This window comes from Entelurus aequoreus, linkage group LG05 (assembly GCF_033978785.1).
Source record: "Entelurus aequoreus isolate RoL-2023_Sb linkage group LG05, RoL_Eaeq_v1.1, whole genome shotgun sequence".
Classification (NCBI taxonomy): Eukaryota; Metazoa; Chordata; class Actinopteri; order Syngnathiformes; family Syngnathidae; genus Entelurus; species Entelurus aequoreus.
Window position 1 is genome coordinate 58,878,560 of NC_084735.1, and position 23,914 is coordinate 58,902,473.

Genomic DNA, 23,914 nt, shown 5'->3' on the forward strand with positions numbered 1-23,914 from the left:
AACACACGCTTGTGTTTTGTAATCATGAAGACTTGGTAATAGAAAACGAAGATGGTTATTTTTGGACAAATAAGGATTCACAACCTTTTTTTTTTTTAACCTGAATATTTAGAGAATTTAGGGGGCAGACGGAAGCCGAAAGAATCAGGAACGGCGTGACTTGATGCTGCAAATGTGGCACTTGGAGCCAAGCTATGCAAACATAAATGGCGTGCTTACCCTAAATAAACCAGCCGTGGCCAGTTGGAACAAATGCACAACTGTCCATCGAGTGCGTCACTGTAATATTGATCATGATACATGCAGCACATAATGCTTGTTATTACAACTACCGGTACAAAAACTGTTGAGCTAGCTCTGTACAAACAAAACATGAAATGTGGGCTAATTCTTTACAGATACTGCACCATGATTGTTCATGTTTTTGGGTCAGTACACATTGGTGTCTTATTGCATTGTGTCATGCAGTATAAATTTAAAAGTGATTCGGGGGCTGACACAAAAGCTAGCTTACGGCTAAAGACGTAGCATGTCGTCGCAAGCCAAGTGTTGCTACGCTAGAAACAGTTTCTCAGTGTTCGCTCTTACAATAACAATGCAGCTACAGCTTGGTTATTATACAGGTTACGGAACATAAATAAAGTATTATTACGCAGTTTTTGGATGCATTTTTAAAATGGATTGCTCTCATTAGCTGCATTGCCAGCCACGTAGAACGAGCCGATTATTACAAATTATAATACAAAAAAAAAAGGGTATTCTTGTCTCTCTTAAGGAATGTGAACTATAGGCAACATTTCCCCCCAAAAGTACAGTTCCACTTTAACTTTATGAATTATTGAGGCCACTAAGTGTCAACAAAAATCTAATTACCACTCCACTTCAACTTAAAGACAGCATAAATCCATTCCAGAAGGTTAATAAATAAGTTAGTGGTTTTCATACCTACCATTGTTCTGAATCATTTCACTTGATCAAACCTTTTATAACATCCAACACTGCAAAATAATAAAAGTATGTTGTGTGATTTTTGCTGTGCATATCGGATTAATATCAGTGTTGGCCAAAACTCAAGGCTCTAATATTGGTATCGTATTGTAAGTAAAAAAGTTGTATTAGGACACCCATACATTTGAGTGTGCAGCTCATATATTTTTCAAAAAGGATCATTGTTGTACCATACAACAATTTATATTGTACTTTGGTCATTTCTATAGAACAATATTTGTCATTATTTCATAGTTATTTTCAAAACAAATTGAGCCTTTTAAGATCTGGTGTTTTTAGGAATCTTCTGCAAAAATGCTAGTTTCTTTTAAGTTTATTTTAACTGAACTCATGGGTTGGATCTAATATCATTCTCTGGCCAGAATTGGCCCCTGGGCTGCCAGTTCAATATCACTGATTTACAGGATAACAATCAAAGAAAGCTCTAACCAGAAGTAAAGGGACGGCGTGGCGAAGTTGGTAGAGTGGCTGTGCCAGCAATCGGAGTGTTGCTGGTTACTGGGGTTCAATTCCCACCTTCTACCTTCCTAGTCACGTCCGTTGTGTCCTTGGGCAAGACACTTCACCCTTTGCCTCTGATGGCTGCTGGTAGCGCCTTGCATGGCAGCTCCCGCCATCAGTGTGTGAATGTGTGTGTGAATGGGTAAATGTGGAAATACTGTCAAAGCGCTTTGAGTACCTTGAAGGTAGAAAAGCGCTATACAAGTACAACCCATTTATCATTTATTATCATTTAAGTGTTTCTTGTGCATCAGGCAACAACAGGCCAAGCCAAATGTACACATGCCGGCTATTTCATGCTGAGCTGATACAAAAGATCAGACAGTCAATGTGACTGGATGAGGGAACCTGCACTAAGAGGATTGAAGGTCCAGGCTGCACCTCTCCGTTTAAATCATGTGCTGGTTAATTATGGGCAACTTGAGCTGTAGCTTTAACCAACTCTTTTCGGTTTACTAAAACTAACATCCCATAGTGAAGGATAGTAAAGACATTGATAAGTGTCTATGCCACAATTTACTTCAGCCTTATCTTTTTCTAACCAATTCCACACCGATTGGTAATAACTGATATTAAGGTTCTGTTGGCTTACTATTGCTATTGAATATTAGCAACATTTACAAAATGTATTTATTTTGTAGGTGGCATTACTTTGTATTCGGTTACCCTCCTATTTATAAAACTAGAAGCATATCTAACTAGAACTATATCGCAGCCACTGTAGATGTGTTTGTGTGCATGTGCCGTGTACAGACATTCACACACACATCAGCTCAACACTGCACCGACATACAGCCATGTCTGTCACTGCCTTCGGATCAGCTTTCCTCTCCTTCCTCAAATATTTATGAGCTGTTCATGTAGCTCAGCTGGAATTTTCTTCATCAGCTGGCTGGATCTAGTTCTCCATCAGGGTTTAGCTTTACAACAGCAGTAACAAACACGCAGCCCTCTCTTTAAGTGAAACACTACACTTTGCATAATTTTCAAAGCTTTCAGGCCAAAGAAGGCGGTAACAGCGGAATTAAAAGGCAAGGTGTGCAGTTAGGACTCCCTAAATAATAATGGTGTGGTCATTTGCAACATCCGGGACAAATGTGAAAAACATGCTTGTCTTGAGTATATGATATGTAGTTTGTACAGTTGCACTCAAAAGTACCCAGTCATCATAGTAAATTCTATTAATTTGAACAATTGTAAGCTTGCAGTAGTTGGAAATAAATCAACAAAAATATTAAAATAGTTTAAAACGTCTAATGTTATTAAAAATGTAATCATTTCCAGCGCAACTGTGTGGTTGAGTGAGACAATTATTATTGTAATTTATTTTATTTATATTAAATGAGCATATATTCATCCTCTTACCTGCCCTTTCCTGTTGACGCCGATGATGCCGGAGGTGGCCTCGTGAGGAGCAGTGACAAAGATGGTCTCTCCACTTATGCGGTTCATGTAGATGCAGGTGCCGGTTTCCAAGTCATACAAGTGAACATAGCCATATTTGGTGATGAGGAAAACCACATCCTGCTTTGAGCTTATCTGTGGACAAAATAATGTGTTTAAATTCATCAAAAATGTTATGTATTTCTAAATTCACACAGCAAACAAGCATTTCCAATTTACAAGTGTTACATTGCATTAAATACATCAATAGAAATGTGTTATTTTACTATGCTACAGCAATGAATGTGTTTAATGACACTGATATTCAGTAGTTGTAAAGTAGTGTTGTTGACAAAAATAAATAAATCATATACACAATTTAGAAGCACACCTGCATAGCGACAGGAAAATCATTTTGGGCTTCTGGGGGGAAGAACACATCCACTGCTTTCTTAGGGAATGGCTGGTTGCCAGTTGGTGGCGTTCCCACTTCAATAATGTGCAACTACAGAAGGAAAAATGGTAATCGATCTGATTTTGACAAACGGAAAGGCACGTGGCTTTAAATACTTGTTTACAGAATATTCACTCACCTTCCCACCAGCCTGGCCTCTGACAGCAAAGCAGAAGAGGGTGGACTCCTCAGCATTCCCCTCCATCTTGAACTGGGCAAAGCTGGCTGCATGCCCTTCAATCGGCTGGGAAACCTTTCTATCCACTGAGTACAACTGCATGGCTCCCACCACACGATTTTGCTGAGAAAAGGGTAAATGGCAATCCCATAAGTATTTAACAAGCTGGTGGTTGACCAAATGACACTCAAGTAGAACAATATAGAATTCAAGCACCATGTTCAGAAAGAAAAATGCCTTAAAGTACATAGGCTTAGCAAGTTTTGAAAGCACTTGCAGTACATCTGGAAAGTATTCACAGCGATTCACTTTTTCCAAATTTTGTTGTTACAGCCTTTTTCCAAAATGGAATAAATTGTTTTTGTCCTAAAAATTCTACACACAATAACTTATGATAATAATATATTTTTATTTATTTATTTATTTTTTTACAGAGATTATTTTCAATTTAATACAAATAAAAAACAAAGAAATCCTATGTGCATAAGTATTCAAATATTTGCTCAATACTTTGTTGATGCATATTTGGCACCAATTACTGTCTTAAGTCTTTTTTAATACGATACAACAAGCTTGGCACACCTGTCTTTGGGCAGTTTCGCCCAATTCCTCTTTGCAGCACCTCTCAAGCTCCATCAGGTTGGATGGGGAGCATCAGTGCACAGCCATTTTCAGAACACTTCAGAGATGTTTAAGTCTGAGCTCTGGCTGGGCCACTCAAGGACATTTACAGAATTGTCCTGAAACCATTCCTATGATATCTTGGCCTTAGTGCTTAGGGTTGTTGTCCTGGAGAAAGATGAACCGTCATCTTTCCCTCTATCCTGATTTGTCTCCCAGTTTGTGGATATTTCACATGCCTAAACATAACTCAAAAAGTTATGGGCGGATTTGGATCTAGAAATCACGCAAGAAACAATAAATTACAGTTTGGCACTAATCCGGATATTTTTTACTACGTTACCTTACGTTAGAGCTGGGCGATATATGAAATATACTCGATATATCGTGGGTTTGTCTCTGTGCGATGTAGAAAATGACTATTTTGTGAGTATTTAAGTATACTTTCTCAAGCAATTGCTTTTAGCTGCGGGCATTACACTACAGGCTTTTCTCACTCTTTCTTGTCCCTCCTTCATACAGAGACATAAAACAAGCGCACCTTGTCACATACGTCACATACTGTCGCGCGTGCAACGTCATACGCCCTCGCCGAGCAAAGAGGTAGCAAAATGGTAACGTTAGCTGTGGCAGGTGGTGCAAGCGGAGCGGTGCGAGTGGTAATACGAGAGAAAAAAGGTGCGAATCTGGTAACAAATGGAGGAAGATTTAATTCCCAAGAAAAACAGCACAGGGTCCATCGTCTGCGGTGGTTTGGCTTCAAGCGGGAAGATGTTGAACAGACAACCGTAATATGTAAAGTATGCGGCAAAAGCGTTGCTCCAAAAAGTAGCGGCACTACTAATTTGTACCATCATTTGAAAATTCACCCGCTAGAGAATGAGCGCTTGAAACGCTGCATGTCAACATCTCCGGCCGGTGCCACACCCAACAAAATACAGTAGCAACCAACACTGACCCAATTGAGCCTGGCGTCTTCCATTTCCAGATCAACACCGTATTAAAAAAATAGTCAAAAACAGGAGATAACGTCCCCAGGAACCTACCACATAGTGAAGGACACACACAATTTGATTTCCTGTTATGCAGCTAATTTTTATCTTACAGTTTTTTAAATATCTTGTGTGACATCATGCACAAAAGTGCACTTTATTTGTTTTAAAATATTGTAGTGGTGTTCTGTACAAAAAGTGCACTTTAATTTAGTGTTGTTTGGATACGTCGTCTTAGTGACATCATGCACAAAAGTGCACTCATAACTTGTTTTAAAATGTTTCTGACAATCTTGCACATTGTTTTGAAACGACATGAATGTTTGTGCCACTGCTTAATAACTGTTTAATAAATACAGTTTTGGTAAAATGACGGTTGTGATTTCCCTCTCTGCATGAACGTTTAAAATTAGTAATGCAGTATGAACAATAATGTTTTAATGTAGACAATAGAATCATCACACTGGTGTGATTATGTGCATCAAGTGTTCATTCAAGGCTAAGGCAAAATATCGAGATATATATCGTGTATCGTGACATGGCGTAAAAATATTGAGATTTTAATAAAAGGCCATATCGCCCAGCCCTACCTTACGTTTATGATATGCGCTTCAACTTTTATGCGTGTGTATGTAAACGATACCGCAGAAGCAAAGAGTGGATGACTGACAGGAGGGTTCACTCTGTTTCTTTTATTCCGCTAAAGATAGCTCACAAAGTAATGGGTACATTTTGATTCAACTTACAGGAAATGTCAGAAATTAGATAAGGAACTACTGATTACATTTTGGGGCTGATCCGGATCACCATCTAGATTCAGGACTTTTATTATTGGGAGGTGGGGCCCGGTTTAGGCTTGCTGAGCCCCTTTGTAGTCTCTATTGCCAATAATCATTCTACTTTAGGAATGGATCCTGCCTGACTTTAGGAGTCTGACTGGACTTTAGAAGACTTCATAGTACAAGAAAGTAGTGATGGATTACCTGTGCTGAGATACCAATTAGAAGGAGCCACTTCTGCTTGGCATCAGTGCGGTAGTTGATAATCTGGCAGCCTGCCAGACTGGAGTGTCGGTCAAAGACTTTGACAGGCTGGGAGTCTCCCTCCATACTCCAATGGTAGACAGCGGTATCAGTCACAAGTGCAACTGTATTAAGGGAGATCCACTTCCAAAAGGTAACGTCATCAGTCATGGTATGAGCCTTCATTTTGCTCTTCATCTCAATGTTGAAAATCTGAAGGGTTTTGGCGGCTAGATATGGGAATGCAGAGAAAGAAGACAAGAGCCAGATCCAAAGACCATTACAGTTTATAACAAACTGTGCATAATGTACATGTGAAACACCAAATTGTTATAGAAGAGGACAGTAAAATTGAATAATCAGCAGGAGAAATCAGGCAACCATGCCGTGATGAGTGATTGGGAATGCCATACATGCTGCAGATGGCACTAAATATGAACAGATATACAGATAACAAAAATTCAAGCTAAATCATACCTCTGTGGCCAATATTCTCAATTATCTACACTCTTTGAGCATCTTTTACAAAGTTTTACACAATGCATGAAGTTGTCTAAGGACAAATGAAATTAAGGTATAGTATTTCAATTCACTACATTTACCAAATCAGCGAGTGTTAGTTGCGGTTACGACTATTGTTACTAAACAGACATCTTTCATGCAGGGTTTCCCCCACATGTAAACGATCTTGGCGCAGTGTCAGGCTAAATTAATGCCAACACCCTTTCAAAGTATAAATGGAATTTTTTTTTTAACATGAAAACACAATTAAGTCATATATTGTATGAATTGGTGTAGTCTATTATTTACGTACTACTGGCTATAATATGTTTGAAAAACAGCTCAAATATAAAAACTTTTCTAAATTGCAACATTCAGGGAGGGTAGAATAAAGTGCAGCCTGTGTTACCTTTTACAGTAAGCAACAACAATTGAAACTGCATTGAACAAAGAGCACAGTCTACCAAGTCAAATTCCTTGTGTTAAAGCTGGTTGTGATTCTGATGGAATAAGAACAATGTTATTATTAATGGTATTAATAACTAATACTAATATTTGTTTTAAATATAGGTAAAACATTTGTTTAGCCTTTTTAAAGAAAATCTTTGCATCATTGCAAATCAAAATGATTATGCCTAATATATGATGATGTCATATTGACTAAACCCCTAGCCATGCCCCCACCGCCACTATATAGGGGCAATCAAGGGGAAACCCTGGCATGGTAACAAAATACTTTCAAATTCAGTGGTACCTCAATTTACGAGTAATCTGAAATACGAGCCATCTATAGGCTTTCTGTTATGCTTTAAGTTGACTATAAGTTGCAAGCATACATTTGAGTTACGAGCCTCCCCGCCGTTAGTGTGCTAGTGATTGTTTGAATAAACCCGATTATATCCACCCATAGAAAAACGGTCTTACTCGCTAACTTTGTTTATACATAACTTTACGTTTTAACCATGGCAAAGGAGATACTGTTGCAAGTAAAATAACCAGCATTCAAGTGCCACAACTTGTGCGAGTTTCGCACACCATGACAGAGCAGTCTGTGCAGTAAGGATGAACTGCCACTGTAGCTACACAGCCCAATATTCAATGACCAGCCTGAAACAAACTTCAATTAATTGTCAATTAATGTAAGTTGAGGTACTACTGTACATTTGTTTACAGACCAAGCTAAGCTAACATAGGTCTGATTACGTGGCCCACCATCAATTTAAGAGCCGTAAAAAGACAAAAATAAAATAGACAAATGGGTGGAAATAAGAAATAATTCACAAAAAAGGTTAACACATCTGCATCTAAAATATAAGGATGGAATATGAGTGTGAGACTTACATGTGAATTAAGTTAAAGGGAGAAGAAATGTACAACATTAAGTACTCAAAGGTTTTCAAATAGTGACATTTTTTACAGACAATTGACAGAATATAAATTAAGCCAACTCACCTTAGGTTCAATTAGTTGGGAGTACTTTGTGAGTGCAAGATGTATGAAGAAGCAGTGTGACTTTCTTGTTTGATCATTATTATTTACTGATTAATATAGCGAGAATGCAAAGACAAGGCCAAACAAATGTCAACATGACTGCCACTAAGCCATGAGTGAACAGGCCATTTGCAGCAGCCACATTTCAAGAGCAAGCACAGTTTATATTAAAGTGGTTTAAAGAGGTAGATAGGTGTGTTTGTGTGTGTGCGCGCGAAGAGAGAAGCAAGCTGGCACGCTACTGTAGTTATCTTAAATGTTAACATGAATACAAGAGACATTAACATCTTTCCCTATGCAAAAATGACATACTCCAATATGAACGTTAATAAACATTGCTTTATGAGCAACTAAGATATTCAATTGTGCACACTGAACCTACTGACTGTGCTCTCAGAGAGAGTGATTGATATATCTATAGTGTGAGTAATTTGGCACAAAGGTTATCTCCGACAAGAAGTGAACATAAACCTGACACGCGCACTCATTTTGCTTTTAATACTAAAGTACTATGGAAATACTGTATATTTGTGTCTTAATTGTGAGGTCGCAAAGGCATATTTTGAGAACAGAAAAAATATGTTTGGCAAGCAGACATTTTGAAAATAAATTAAACTCAAGCAAAATATTAAAATGTTACAATATAAATATATTTAATGCACAATAAAAGTGTTTGCATGTTTGCTAATATCTATATTAACACTCAATAACTACTGCTTTTTGCACAGTCAGACCGATGTGCTCTCTCGCGCCCACTCCCTCAACCTCTCTGCGCATTAAACATTTTTTTTTTTTTTACACTGGCTCAGATTTCTGCTGTGCGCTCGTGCAAGTTTTGACACGCAGTTCCATTTGTGTCAAAAAGGCAACCAATCAGAGAACTGGATAAATGGCTACTTGGTCTCCAATTAGATTGCTCTAAAAATATATCTAACATTGAAGCGCTATGCAGAGAAAAAGAGCTATTTTAAAGTGTAAGTATAGCTTTATGCATTCATTTAAAACAGCTAAAACCAGGGCTGCGAATCTACCGCTCGATTAGATTCTTGGGGATAATGATTCGATTCAAAATCCATACTCTTTAATAACATTGGGGGCCAGTTCTATGATTGATTATGTTCCTCCATAAAATAGACAAACAGCTGTGACCAATTTCTACATTAGCTAAAAGAAAACTGGTTTTGTTCAATAAAATACTACTTAAAAATGTAATAAACTCAAATACAAATAAGGTAACAAGAGAAGTATCCCACACTTCTCTTTTTTAAAGAAGACATATGTAATAATCTCATGTCAAGTCATCATTAAATGGCCCTGATAAAAGGCATTAATAAATCATGTTATTTTCGAATACCTTTATAACTGATAACAGTAGTTCAGCCGGGATATGATCCATAATATCAAAATTAGATTTACAGCCCCGAAATCTTGTTATTGTTTTTATTTCAATGCCCTGCCCTCCACTGTTTGACCAATTAGAAAGTCTGTGAGTGTGTTACATCCAGGTTGCCAGTTACGCACCGCCCATCTTTGTCTGGCTAATGCCACTGGTAAAGTTACTAAACATGTCAGACCTTAGTAAATCCAAAATGCCTCATTACAATTCTCATATTCATGACAAGGCCAGGAACAAAACAAGGATTTGTATCAAGGCTGCCTTTGAAAGACTGAGAAGATGTTTTCATCTGACGCCAAATTTGCTAATTTCCTCCTTGATAAGTAAGGCATTTACGTTTTCTTATTACTTGTAATAAATGGAAAAGGACATTTTGTATGTCAACTATATTGTCCAATACAGTCTATGATCTTGTCTAACAAAGCTTGTATATTCGTGCAACGAATGCTTAGCATGCTATCCCGGTCAATGACACATCGACATATAGGCTAACGGGAAATATATGCACGTTAGCCTGTATGTCGATGTGTCATCCAACTGACAGGGCAAAATATATTTTCGACAAATAAAACCTGTAGATATGGGTAGTGTCAGTGCCTATTTCTTTCTCAACATGCTGATACGCTGAGGAAATGGGTTTCAGCATTATCACGGCTGTCATGGCACTGTGAAACGTATGGAGACAGCCAGGTCACGTGATAAAATAATTTCTCATTTGTGTTTGCATATTGTGAACTACTGGTACATGTAACAAGTTATATGGCAATCTGAAACGTTTGAAACCGTAGCCTATAGGCATACCTTGGTAAAATGTCTCCTCTTTAGTTTTGAGCATACATTAGGCTGCTAAGCATGCTCTACTTATTTTCACCAGTACAACCATTGCTCGCGTTGGTTGTAGTTTGTTTTAGTCTTTGTTTTCTTCTTTGTTATTGACAAAATGGTTGTCTGTTCAGCTATTATGGTCCCAGCACCCCAACCCCTAGTAAGAGGCAGTGGAAGTTTAAGGTTCCTTGGATTAGCCCATTCGATCAAACTGGATTTGGCTGTGTATCTGGCAACCTCAGTCAGGGAGAGGGGGAGGGGACTAAAGAATTTTGACCGTGATTGCAGTATCATTTCTCGCCAGATTCCTGCATATAACTCCTTTAAAGTAAATTTGTACAGCACATATAGGCATCTACATTAACAATATGATTTGCCTGAGTGGCTGGACAGAATACATTTAAAAAAAAAGTTTTTAATTTTTTTTAATTTTAATTGATTAAGAATCGTTACAAATAAGAATTGTGATTCATTCGAAAATCTTGTGTATACCCCTATTAGCAAACATGCAAATACTTTTATTGTGCACAAAATACATTTTTATTCACTCGAACGTTTATTTGCTGCATGAGTTTAATTTATTTTCAAAATATGTCTGTGCTAATGAAAACTGTGATCATTTTGGTCGTTATTATCATTACAATCATTTAGTGTATGATTATTTCTGTAATTTCTATGCAATGATGACAATCAGCTCTACCAATGAGCTTGGGCCCTTAGGCCTTTTTAAAATATTGTAACTTTATCTACACTGGCAAAGGAGAAAACATTAAATAAGGTGTTTTCCATCAGTTAAGGTGAATGTGTACGTGTCAAAGTATGAATTAAATATATTTAAAGACAAGTGAGACAAGCAACAAATTGGATAGATGGAATTGATATAACATGAAAATATAAATTAAAAATGACAATATTGCCATATGTAAAACAGATTCTTAATTACTTTAACACAAATTAAAAATGATGAAATGCCAGCAAGCCATGAGGTCATGAAAGCCAAATCCTGTTTACTTAAATACAGCTTAAGTGGTCTTGAGGAAAAATATCCAGTTTAAGGAACTTGTACCAAAACCTCATGTCTTTCCGCTCAGTTCATTATCAAAGCAGGGATGACAGAATAAATCAATAATTTTTTAATTAAGTAAATTCAGTGTCTTAAAAAAACAGGATTTCACTTCCACAATGTAGTAGGAAATTTTTAACTCACCGTCTGCAAACACATAAGAAAGCAGTAAAGAAAAACAAAGAAAACAGAAAAGACAAAAAACAAAAAGTCAAAGCAATCATGGATGCTGAACAAAAACGAAAATATGCTTACATCAAATAGTTCTGTCTAATAAACACATTCATTTAACATATACACTCCTGAACAAAATGTCAAGACCATGGGAAAATGACAAGTATTCACATTTTCTGAAAGTGAAAAATAGTCTGTAATAACTGTAATAAAAACTGAATTTAACTGTCCCTCCAGGTATTGGCGGCAGCTTGCCAAGTTGCGGAAAAAGTTGTGATTTTTTTTCCAATAACATTGAAACGGTTGGACTGTGATCTTACGCATTCATAAACAATGTTTGAAGTTTTCTTTGTAATCTTAAACACAAAAAGCATAGGAATTTAACGAAGTTGACAAAATGCTTTATGTGCAATATTTAACTTACAAGTAGACAGTAGATTGCAGTAAAAGCACATTCTAAAATTGCAGGCTGCAGTCTCAGTTGGGAAGTCTAGACTTCCTAGTCTTCATCCACCTCTTCTTGTTCCACCGGAGGAACAGCGAAATGTTCCCAGGCCAGAAGTGAGACATAATCCCTTTAGCGTGTCCTCCTCACTATGGAGGCACCCAGGAGGCATCCTAATTCGATGCTCGAGCCACCTAGACTGGTACCTCTTGATGGGGAAGGAGCAGAAGCTCTACTGAGTTCCTCCCGGATGACCGAGGTCCACACCCTGTCTGATAGTGTGAGTCCAGCCACCCTGCAGAGGGAAGTCCTTGTAGGAGCGTTGACTGACTGGTAAATCAAGAGCTTTGCCCTTTGGTTCAGCTCCCTCTTCACCACAAGGTCCGGTACAGCAACCGCATTACTGCAGACTATTAAATCCCACGCTCCCGCCTTTACAGTAAGACAGTGATTTATGAAAGGGGAACTGCAATTTATTTTTTATTTATTCATTTTTATTTTTTTAAAATGTTGCCTATAATTTACAATCCATATGTAAGACAAGCACGTTTCTTTTTATATACACTAACTAATAAATACATGCTGGCAAAAGTCAGTCATTGAAAGTCGCTGGATTTAGCCTATAAAGCTCTTTAAAACATTCAAATACTTTCGTCAACATTTTATATACACACTGCAAGTACTGTATACAGTATATGTAATGTAGTAAGAAGCGCATTCATTACAATATGTCGTATTTACGTGTTTTGGTCATTTTAAGCATACGGTGGCGTATTAATTTCATAGACGCATCACAACATTTTCGTTTTATATCAACAACACTGACAATACTCACCGCAGACTTCAAGAGCGCCAACAAACATAATAAAACATCACTTAACTCTCAGTGCCTGCTCTCACTGGGATGCCGACTGATGGGTTGTTTATATTAGGGCTGCACAATTAGCTTGATTAATATTAAAATGACAATTATTAATCACAATTATTCATTATGTCACACCTTTCGCCATCTAATAACAGCAGTGACAAATTAAACGTATGCCGAGACTCCAGGGATGGAAGCGAGTGAAAAGAAGCGGAACAAAGCGATAGGTTGCAACAACCTAGAACAAGTTGTGGAATGTTTTCAATTCAGCGCGGTTAATTTCCACATCTTTTTACTATCCAAGTGAGAGGCATGATTTATAATGTAGAAATACTTTTCACCAGGTCAAAGGCGAGAGAACAGCTCCCCAGCTCATTATGTCAGTACAGCAGCATAAGCTACAGTTACTTCTCTCTGATCAATGTGCCGCTAAATGGGTCCTTAACATTAGCACTTATAACAATATCGCTAATACTTGGTTAATATTCAGGTCTCAAAATGTAAATGGAGTATTGTTTCGCGGTTTTTAGATGTTTTATAGTGTGTTTTATGGGCGGAATAGACAATAGACGCAAGGGCGTCAAGGCTCCCTTTGGCTCTATTGTAAGCTGACTTTTAATTATGTTTATTTACAAGATGGAATGCACTAATGATTTTTGTTTCTCTAAAGGATTGTGAATTATAGGCAAAATTCAAAAAAAAAGTGCAGTTCCCCTTTAATAGATCAAACCGCTGAAAACACTGTTACAATCCACCAGTGCAAATAATTGTCATTTCCACCAGTCTTAAGGTTATTTTCAAGGGCGTGTTTGCTGATAAAAAAGGACCTGAGAATGGACTAAATTAGCTGGGTTGTTATGGATACTGACAAAACCATTTTACTTTCATAGCTAGTGATATTGTCACACTAAATGATAATAGAATAGAAAAGCAGGGGTCCCCAACCACGTTTGGCCATTTCCACGGACCGCTACCAGCAATGCAAACGCGTTGGCGCAATAGGAATAGTATATGACTAGGGATGTAACGATATGAAAATGTTATATTACGATTATTGTGACCAAAATTATTATTATTATTATTATTACGATATTGATGACTGTGCTCAAAAAGTACTCATACACATTTATAATCAAGTTTTATTTAAAATAAATACAATAAATAAATAGCTACACAATATACTTTCCTGGCAGAAGAAATATGTTATATAATAATATTTGTATGGCTACTTAAGAGCCCAATTATTCTTATTTAAGTGTTGGGATGTGTTTATCTTCTTGTGTTTTCATTTGTAAAAGTGTTTGTGGTTTTTTTTAATGATAGAGAAAAAAACAGGTTTTGGCCGTGTCATGTCCGGTTTGTGACGTCACAAATTCACTTCCTGTTGTCACATTCCATCGAGTATCGTTCAAGAGAGCACAGCCTGTAAGTTTATTGTGCACAATTGAATATCTTAGTTGCTCAGACAGCAATGAGTTTATACAACTGTCTTCATGTTAGCAGTTACGATAGCCGGCGCTAGCACGCGCCTCTAGTAAATGAGTGTCACCTGTTTGTGAGTTTATCATTGTTGTCAATCATGGTTTTACAGTAATTTTAATTCAAAACAGTAAAATTAGTCATGGGGAATTTTACAGTAGTTTATCATTATACCGTTTATCGTTACATGCCTATACATGACAATAACTTTAGATTACAAATCTTTCAAGTTGTTCAGAAGTTTGACAGAAACAAGTTGATCCGTGGGCTAAACCAGGTTGGGGACCACTGTATTAAAGAGTTGTGAATACACTGCCTTACCTTTAAGTGCAATGACCTTGCTGGCTGGGTTCATGATGGCACTATCGGCTGAGATAGGCCTGCGGATGGGTGTGTTGGGATCAGCCATGTCAATGATCACAACCTGGGACTGTTCGCCAACTTTCTCACGGATGCAGATGAATTTATCCGACTCCATGGTTAGGGTGCTGAAGCCTATGTTGGCAGGGTTGATGCCCAGGTTTTGGAGCTATATTGGGGAGAAAAGCATAGAATTGAAGCTCTAGTTGTAAAATATGTTCTATACTATTTAAATACAGTGGCGTCCAGTCCACCATTGAACAAATGATAAGCAAATAACTGCTTCGAAAATCAATTAAGGCAGAATGAAATGTACTAACTACTTGTTAGGAATGGTTCCTTTTTTGGATGGACGCAATTTTTTTATAACCAAACGAATACGGATAACTTCCTGCTTCTCAGAATTGATCCCGATAACAAATAATAGATATAAATAAGTTATGTACATTTATTTGAGTATACTGCACACCTTTAATTGCGGCTGTCTTTGGGGCAGATTTTTTAGCAGCAGCTGCCTTGAAGGTTTTCAAAAAAGTGTCATAGCGATGCCGGCTTTTCAAGGGGGCAATTATTTTGAAGAATTGAAGCTCAGTGCTTTTTTTGCCTCCTCGTGGAATGTTTACAGAACATTTGGCGAAAATAGCAGACGAATGAAACAGTAAAAACGTCCCACAGGTTTAACACCATCAGATTTTTCTTAACTTCACATCCATGAATCAGTAGTGAAGCTTATGTTCTTATTTCCATTAGGTCTGGCAGTGTTCATTTTGTTGACTTAACATTTTTGACTTAGTTATCTTTAACAACCTATTTTTCCCTTCTTAAAATAGGACGATAACGAATCAACAAATGCACGTTGACGAAAACAATTACACACGCACGCACGCACGCACACACGCACGCACGCACGCACACACGCACGCACGCACGCACGCACACACGCACACACACGTTTGGACACACCTTCTCATTCAATGCATTTTCTTTATTTTCATGACTATTTACATTGTCACTGAAGGCATCAAAACTATGAATGAACAAATGTGGAGTTAAGTACTTAAACAAAGAAAGGTGAAATAACTGAAAACATGTTTTATATTCTAGTTTCTTCAAAATAGCCCCGCTTTGCTCTGATTACTGCTTTGCACACTCTTGGCATTCTTTTGATGAGCTTCAAGCTTCAAAACTGCAATAAAAGTTCACCTCCAGGCAGCTACAACCCTAAAACGAACACCCTCCCCGGATTGCTAATAATCAAATGTAAACAATCAAATGCAGATACTTTTTCTTTTGCCTTCTGATCTCTCTCTCTCTCTCTCTCTCTCTCTCTATGTCCACTACTTGCTGTCCATATCCTACCAAGTCAGACCTACACTGTTCCAATATCCATTTATCTGTTCTCAATTGTTGATGACTGATGATAACAACCAAACCAAACCCCCGCCCCCCTCCACACCCCGGATTGTAAATAATGTAAATAACTCAATGTGATTATCTTGTGTGATGACTGTATTATGATGATAGTATATATCTGATAGTATAAATCTATATCATGAATCAATTTAAGTGGACCCCGACTTAAACAAGTTGAAAAACGTATTCGGGTGTTACCATTTAGTGGTCAATTGTACGGAATATGTACTTCACTGTGCAACCTACTAATAAAAGTCTCAATCAATCAATCAATCAAAGCACACCTGTGAAGTGAAAACCATTTCAGGTGACTACCTCTTGAAGTTTGAAGCACATGAGTTCATTCATAGTTTTAATGCCTCTAGTGACAATCTACAATGTAAATAGTTATGAAAATAGTTATGAAAATAAAGAAAATGCATAGAATGAGAAGGTGTGTCCAAAGCTTTGGCCTGTACTGTATGTATGTATGCACTGTTTCCCACACATTCATTTATTTGTGGCGGCCCGCCACGAAAAAATTACGTCCGCCACAAATAGATTTTTCGGCTTTTGACTCACTCGACGGCTCATAAAAGCAATGGGACTCTGTCTGTGAATGTAGCTTGTAGTTACAATTCCGGTGCAGTAGGTGGCGGTAGCCTACTATGCATTGTAACTCCGCCAATAGCACTTAATTTACCTGGTGGGCCAGAAGAAGAAGAAGAAGAAGACGACGAAGTAAAAGAAGAACGGACCGACCTGATCAAAATACGAGGGTAAGACGTCTTGGCAAACAAGTTCAAAAGTGGTCCGAACCTGTGCAGTGTGCAGCACTGACTCTGATTTTCTTAATTTTTATTTTCGGGATTTGAATGCATTTATTTTGAAAGGACAGCTGGAGAGAGACTGGGGAAGGGGGGGAGAGTGTGAGAGGGGGGATTGACACGGAGCAAAGCGACTGTCAGGTGGGATCGAACTGGGTCGCCGCAGCGGGTGCTCTACCAGGTGAGATAGGTTATAGCTGCATCGCTCGTGGCTCGTCATATACTTAACGTTAATCCGCGATTTCACCGAGCGTTTCACTGACTGTGAGCAGCCTGACGCTGCTTCATTAACACCGCCGCTGTTTGACTCGGGGGCCGGGGCAGACGCACGAAGTAACAGTCACCTGTTACCATACCGACAAGCTAACGTGTCCAGGTTATAACCCTGTTGTCAATAAACACACGTGGAGACAGTGCTTCAGATATTGCATTAATACTGAAGCTAAATTGTCCACTGTCCACTGCAGCATGTGAATGCAATGAAAAGAATAAAATCTGAGCCAACCAGCTGTTAAAATGTTGTCCAGGTTAATGTTTTGGCCATTAAAGGCCTTTCATTTCAAGATTTCAACTGTGATCGGGCTTTAAACAGGTGGCTGACCTGTTCAGATGGGTGTAACTGCTACTGGTCAAATAATGTGAAATAGCATTTAATTTTACATGTATGCAATGCCATTTAAATGTAATTATAGATAATAATAATAACAATAATAATAATAAATACTGTGTAGTGTTGTAAATAGTCAACGGGGAGGATTTTAGTAAGATATAAGCCATGAGCACTACACAGCCAGAAAAAAACCTAGGCAGGACAAGTAAAAATTTTGGGGCAAGTAGATTTGAGAAGTCGGGCAAGTAAAAAAAACCTTAACGTTGAACCCTGCATGTGTTGAGCTGCTGCCGCTTAAGGTTAGACGGCACTGTACATAGAGCGGTTCTGCTCGTTAGTAATAAATTCTAATGTTGGATGTTCACTCCTTCACACAGATGAGTATAGAAAAATATTTTCAACGGCCGAAAAGGGCTCGACTTGGAGAGGAGGTAGGCCTACAGGAGGTATTATCAAAATGGTGTAGACACTTAGAAATCTCATAAGGAAAGTGAACAGACGTCCATCACTGTGAAAATTCATTTGCTTCCAATACTTCCAGGCTTCAACTAGTGCCGCAGCTATGGCAGCTGGCGCAGCGGAGGCAGTAAGAGAGGGTGAGGAGGAAGGGATAGTAAGTACGCAGGGAGATGTTGTAGGAGAGGAGGAAGACAGGCAGCATGTAGAGCCAGCTAGGGCGGAGGCAACAGGTGAGACTCAGCAAACACTGAAATAATATGGTTGTAGTAGTGGGCTAAAGTTAAATTATTTAGTATGCACTAATTAAAGGGGCAGAGCTTTAAAGGCCTACTGAAATGATTTTTTTTTATTTAAACGGGAATAGCAGATCCATTCTATGTGTCATACTTGATCATTTCGCGATATTGCCATATTTTTGCTGAAAGGATTTAGTAGAGAAAATCGACGATAAAGTTCGCAACTTTTGGTCTCTGATAAAAAAAAAGCCTTGCCCCTACCGGAAGTAGCGTGACGTTGTCAGTTGTTCACTTCCTCATATTTTCCTATTGTTTTCAACGCAGCTAGAGCTATTCGGACCGAGAAAGCGACGATTACCCCGATAATTTGAGCGAGGATGAAAGATTCGTGGATGAGGAACGTTAGAGTGACGGACTAGAATGCAGTGAAATACACATCTTTTTTCGCTCTGACCGTAACTTAGGTACAAGCTGGCTCATTGGATTCCACACTCTCTCCTTTTTCTATTGTGGATCACGGATTTGTATTTTAAACCACCTCGGATACTATATCCTCTTGAAAATGAGAGTCGAGAACGCGAAATGGACATTCACAGTGACTTATCTCCACGACAATACATCGGCGAAGCTCTTTAGCTACTGAGCTAACGTGATAGCATCTGTCTCAAATGCAGATAGAAACAAAATAAATAAATACCTGACTGGAAGGATAGACAGAAGATCAACAATACTATTAAACCATGTACATGTAACTACACGGTTAATAATTCTCAGCCTGGCAAAGCTTAACAATGCTGTTGCTAACGACGCTAAGGCTAACTTAGCAACTTAGCAACCGGACCTCACAGAGCTATGATAAAAACATTAGCGCTCCACCTACGCCAGCCAGCCCTCATCTGCTCATCAACACCCGTGCTCACCTACGTTCCAGCGATCGACGGCGCGACGAAGGACTTCACCCCAACACAGATGCGAAGGCGGCTAGCATCGGCTGGCGCATCTGCTATCCAAGTAAGTCCTTCTTGTTGTGTTGCTACAGCCAGCCGCTAATACACCGATTCCACCTAAAACTTTCTTCTTTGCAATCTCCATTGTTCATTAAACAAATTGCAAAAGATTCACCAACACAGATGTCCAGAATACTGTGGAATTATGAAATGAAAACAGAGCTTTTTGTATTGGCTTCAATGGGCTACCGATACTCCTGTTTCACTGGCTACGTCACGCGCATACGTCATCATCCAAAGGCGTTTTCAACCGGAAGTTTAGCGGGAAATTTAAAATTGCACTTTATAAGTTAACCCGGCCATATTGGCATGTGTTGCAATGTTAAGATTTCATCATTGATATATAAACTATCAGACTGCGTGGTCGGTAGTAGTGGGTTTCAGTAGGCCTTTAAGAGACATTTTAGCTTTTATATTTTATAAGATATTTTTTTGTAAGAACCACAATTAATAAATATATTTCAGTGAATAACTGATTGTTCAAATCTGTATATAAATATGTACATAAAGTGTTGTAATTATATTCCAACTCCGCGTTCTTCTTGGTCATCGCCGCCGCTGCCGCCGCCACCCCCCACCCCCCGACCACACCGCCACAAATAGATGCCTGTCCTTTGGGAAACACTGGTATGTATATGTATATATATCCCCTGAAGAGCAGAGAAACCCGCGAAACAGGCTTGTATGGATGAAATAGCCTGTGTTTTTTCCTGACCTAACGTGTGTGTATGTATGTATGTATGTATACACATACATACATATAAACATACATACATATACACATACACACACTCACATATATATATAATACAGCAGTGTACAGTGCGAGCATTTCAGTTGGATTTGCGAATAAAAATAGGCTGTGCGAGCATCGAATAAAAAAAAAAGTAAGCAAACATGCGAATACAGATTTTGACTCTTTAATAAGCATTTTGCTCCAAAAATAAATCAGTCCAAATTTGGCCAAATTAGAGTAAAATGTTCGCCCATCTATATAGCATGTTTAAAATAACCTTAAACCCTAATCATAACCAAATGGACAAGTGATTGACGCGTAAGTTTCAGTGATCATTCAGTGCATGCTGAAAAATGTATATGTCCCGCCATGCACAGAGGGTGGTGAGCCTGGAGCCCTGCTCCTCCTAGGTCACACACTTCCATCCTCCAAAAAGGTGTTAGTTGGAGGAACTGGTCAGTAAAATAATTTTTTTTCACCACCTTAAAACTTGACAAACTGCACTGCGCGCTAGTAACCACAAGGGCCGGAGGGAATATTGAACAACAAATCAATGACTGAAGAGACAAACATGCCATTAAAACAATACCCCGTTTGTTGACAACGACATACAGCCATGGAAGCACATTCAATCTATTTATTAAGCAGAGGTAACACAAACCAGTGAAAGATTCAAAAGAGCCGACAAACTGTCATTGTTAGCCTGCTAAGCTAACAAAAACAGCTCAAGCTAAAATGCCTGTGAGAGCCTGGACAACTTGCCTAGTAATGTCACTGTAAAAGAAGCAAAACTGTGGCTCTAAAACCAGGTACAAACCATAGCATGGGTTACCTTTACCGTTGCACCTCTGGTAAACACAAATACAGATATGAACAAAATGACAGTTGTCAGCTGTTTGCATATATTACCCCAATCAAACATGGTGGAAATGTCTGTTACAAGATACTACAGTAGTAGACAGAGATGCGGTACTCGGTATAATCCTGCACAGGACTATATGCTTTAATTTAAAAAGAAAGGTTGTGATGTTAATTGAGATGAAAATAATTGTGATACATTTTTTTTTGCCTTATCGCCCAGCCCGATTTAATAAGCGGCTTGCCTGCTGAAAAAGTGGGGGACCCCTGGTGTAGCACTTTCTTTTCACAAACTGCTGAGTAACTTGTGAAAAACACAATTTATGAATTAATTTTGAATTAAACTGTAATGGTTGCTTACAGCTTCAGCAGAGCTTGGACTGCTTACCATTTCCTTCAAAAGGAAAGCAGCATCTTGCTCAGCATAAAAAAGTTCTGTGTGTCAATCACATCAGGGAAGGATGTGCCATGTAATGTGCTGAGGCTTGCACCACTTCATAGTTATATTCCACAACAGGAAACTTGGGACCATTGTCTATGGAGACTGAAAAAACAGGAGTGCCGAGGGCCGCCTCCTCCACTCCATGGGGCACAAGGACATGTGACCAGCTCAACAGTAAGTAACAAGAGGTCTGCTTTGACCGTTAAAAAGAGACAGGAGGGCAGAGAAAAAATTGCAAGCACTATCTCCTTCCAAGGCCATTTCTGAAGAGGTGGTTTGTGGCTGAAAATATAGCTTTTATCTAACATTTTCACCATGCAGCACCATGTCGAGTATTCAGCATATCTGTGTCCTTGCCAGTCTGTCACGAGATATCAGCAGGGTTGCTGCGAGCAAAGTTCAAAGAACAAATGCTAGCGTTGTGGAAGTATAAACTAGCACTGCATTATTAAATGAACATTTCAACATGGGGTTAGGGGTTGCTGAGTCAACAGATGCTGAAGTAGTAATGCATTGATCAACCAGTTTTACTATTAACTGTGATTATATACTCGAGAGCTTCAAGTTGAAACAGAAAGTGAAAGCCATTTAGCTGTCGATGCAGTTGTTGGCTTAATTTTAAAGCGATTTAAAGGAAGAATGGATTGCTCCCATTAGCTGCATTGCTGGCCAAGAACGAGACGATTAGTAGAGGTTGAATGCAACAAAAACAAACTTTTGCCTTTTTGTCTCATACGGATTGTAAACAATAGGCAAAATTGCAAAGAAAGTGCAGTTCCTTTAAAAAATTACATTCCAATTACAATGTTGAAATACAGGTTTATTATATTTAAAAGGGTATACTTGCATTATTAGTATGTATTATCATTTCACTAGTGGTTAAAAAAATAATGGCAATAATATCATCTGTATTAATTTGTAGGTCAATACTGTATATACAGTAGTTGAGCAAAATTTGTTATTGGTCCAGACATAGGTCTAATAAGTCCAATTTGGTGAATCATTTGTGTGATTACCACCAAGCTTTATACACCAAATTAAAAAGTAAGACTTAATAACCAAGTTAAATTATTATATTATATATAATATTATTCTCCTCAGCCTTCCAGGTAAGGTCTATTCAGGTGTACTGGAGAGGAGGCTACGCCAGATAGTCGAACCTCGGATTCAGGAGGAGCTGTGTGGTTTTCGTCCTGGTCGTGGAACTGTGGACCAGCTCTATACTCTCAGCAGGGTCCTTGAGGGTGAATGGGAGTTTGCCCAACCAATCTACACGTGCTTTGTGGACTTGGAGAAGGAATTTGACCGTGTCCTTCGGTAAGTCCTGTGGGGAGTGCTCAGAGAGTATGGGGTATCGGACTGTCTGCTTGTGGCAGTCTACACCCTGTATGATCGGTGTCAAGGCTTGGTCCGCATTGCCAGCAATAAGTCGGACCCGTTACCAGTGAGGGTTGGATTTACTACACCAGGGCTGCCCTTTGTTACCGATTCTGTTCGTAACAATTGATTGATATAACACATCGATTTACATTCCTAAATTTCAAGTATATCGATCTGGCAAGTTTGCCTTCCGGATGATAGGTATCGATCAAAAATCGTTTTCAAAGGGATTTTTCCGATATAAAAAAAAAGAAAACATTTGATTTAAGAACAGCAGACTTCATATGAAGTTTTAACCTTTAATAACAAGGACGTTAAACGTTGAGCCTATTTCACCTATCTGTGATGTCATCAAAACAAAAAATGGCGGATAACTGCTATGGCTGAGAAAGTTCATAACAAATGCAAACGCCACAACAGAATATCATTAACGACAACACAAAAACTTCTACAGCACGATTGCAAAAGCCACAATAAATACAAACGACAACACAATTATTTAAAGCCACAAAAGACGTGACAAAACTGAAATTACAGCGGAGCAAGTTACTTACGCGTCGACTTTCGGAACACAACACAATGATATGTGACAACATGCCACTAGCAGTCAAAGAAAAGTTATTTCATTAAAAACAAATAAATACAAGAGATGGATCAAGGAGGCTAAGGAAATTAGGAAGTGAGGAGCCAACACTATCAACAGGGAATAAGGGGGTATACATGCTTCAGCACACCTGGGACTCTGTCCATCAACGGCGATGTCATACCGGAGAACATATACTGTATGGCTGGGTCAGGGAACTTTATTTAGCAGGTAAATCGACTCTTAAAATGTTGGTTAGTGTAGTTTTATCAAACTTTGCTTGAATGTTGAAAATGTGAGTAGAAACGGTTTCCTCTTGGTAATTCAACCTTAAGTGTTGGTTGCACTTTAATCAAATAAGATGTGAAATGTGTTGGTTTTTCATTTCTGTTTGCTTGCTTGTATCCATAATTAGTTTACCCCTAATTCCCTTAAAATAAATAACAGACACATGGAAAACTTCACCTGCAACGTCTAGTATCCAGTATTTATTTCAGAGTCACAATGTTTTTATTTTTTGCTAAAACGTTACTTAATTGGTTTCAACTGACTGAATCGTTCCGGAAAAAATTTGATCTTTCCTGAATCGTACTGGCAACCACAAATATCGAATCAAATCGTTATAT

General features: G+C 38.5%; 1 protein-coding gene across 1 annotated transcript in view; it reads right to left on the bottom strand.

The window, feature by feature from the left end:
* cltca (clathrin, heavy chain a (Hc)) overlaps positions 1-23,914 on the bottom strand; it is an 82,618-nt gene that overhangs the window by 29,479 nt on the left and 29,225 nt on the right. Inside the window, exons 2-6 of the mRNA XM_062048450.1 lie at positions 14,720-14,927; positions 6,121-6,389; positions 3,486-3,647; positions 3,284-3,397; positions 2,875-3,048 (exon numbers count right to left, since the gene is read on the bottom strand). Coding sequence (XP_061904434.1) covers positions 2,875-3,048; positions 3,284-3,397; positions 3,486-3,647; positions 6,121-6,389; positions 14,720-14,927 — 927 coding nt within the window. The remainder of the gene's footprint in view (positions 1-2,874; positions 3,049-3,283; positions 3,398-3,485; positions 3,648-6,120; positions 6,390-14,719; positions 14,928-23,914) is intronic.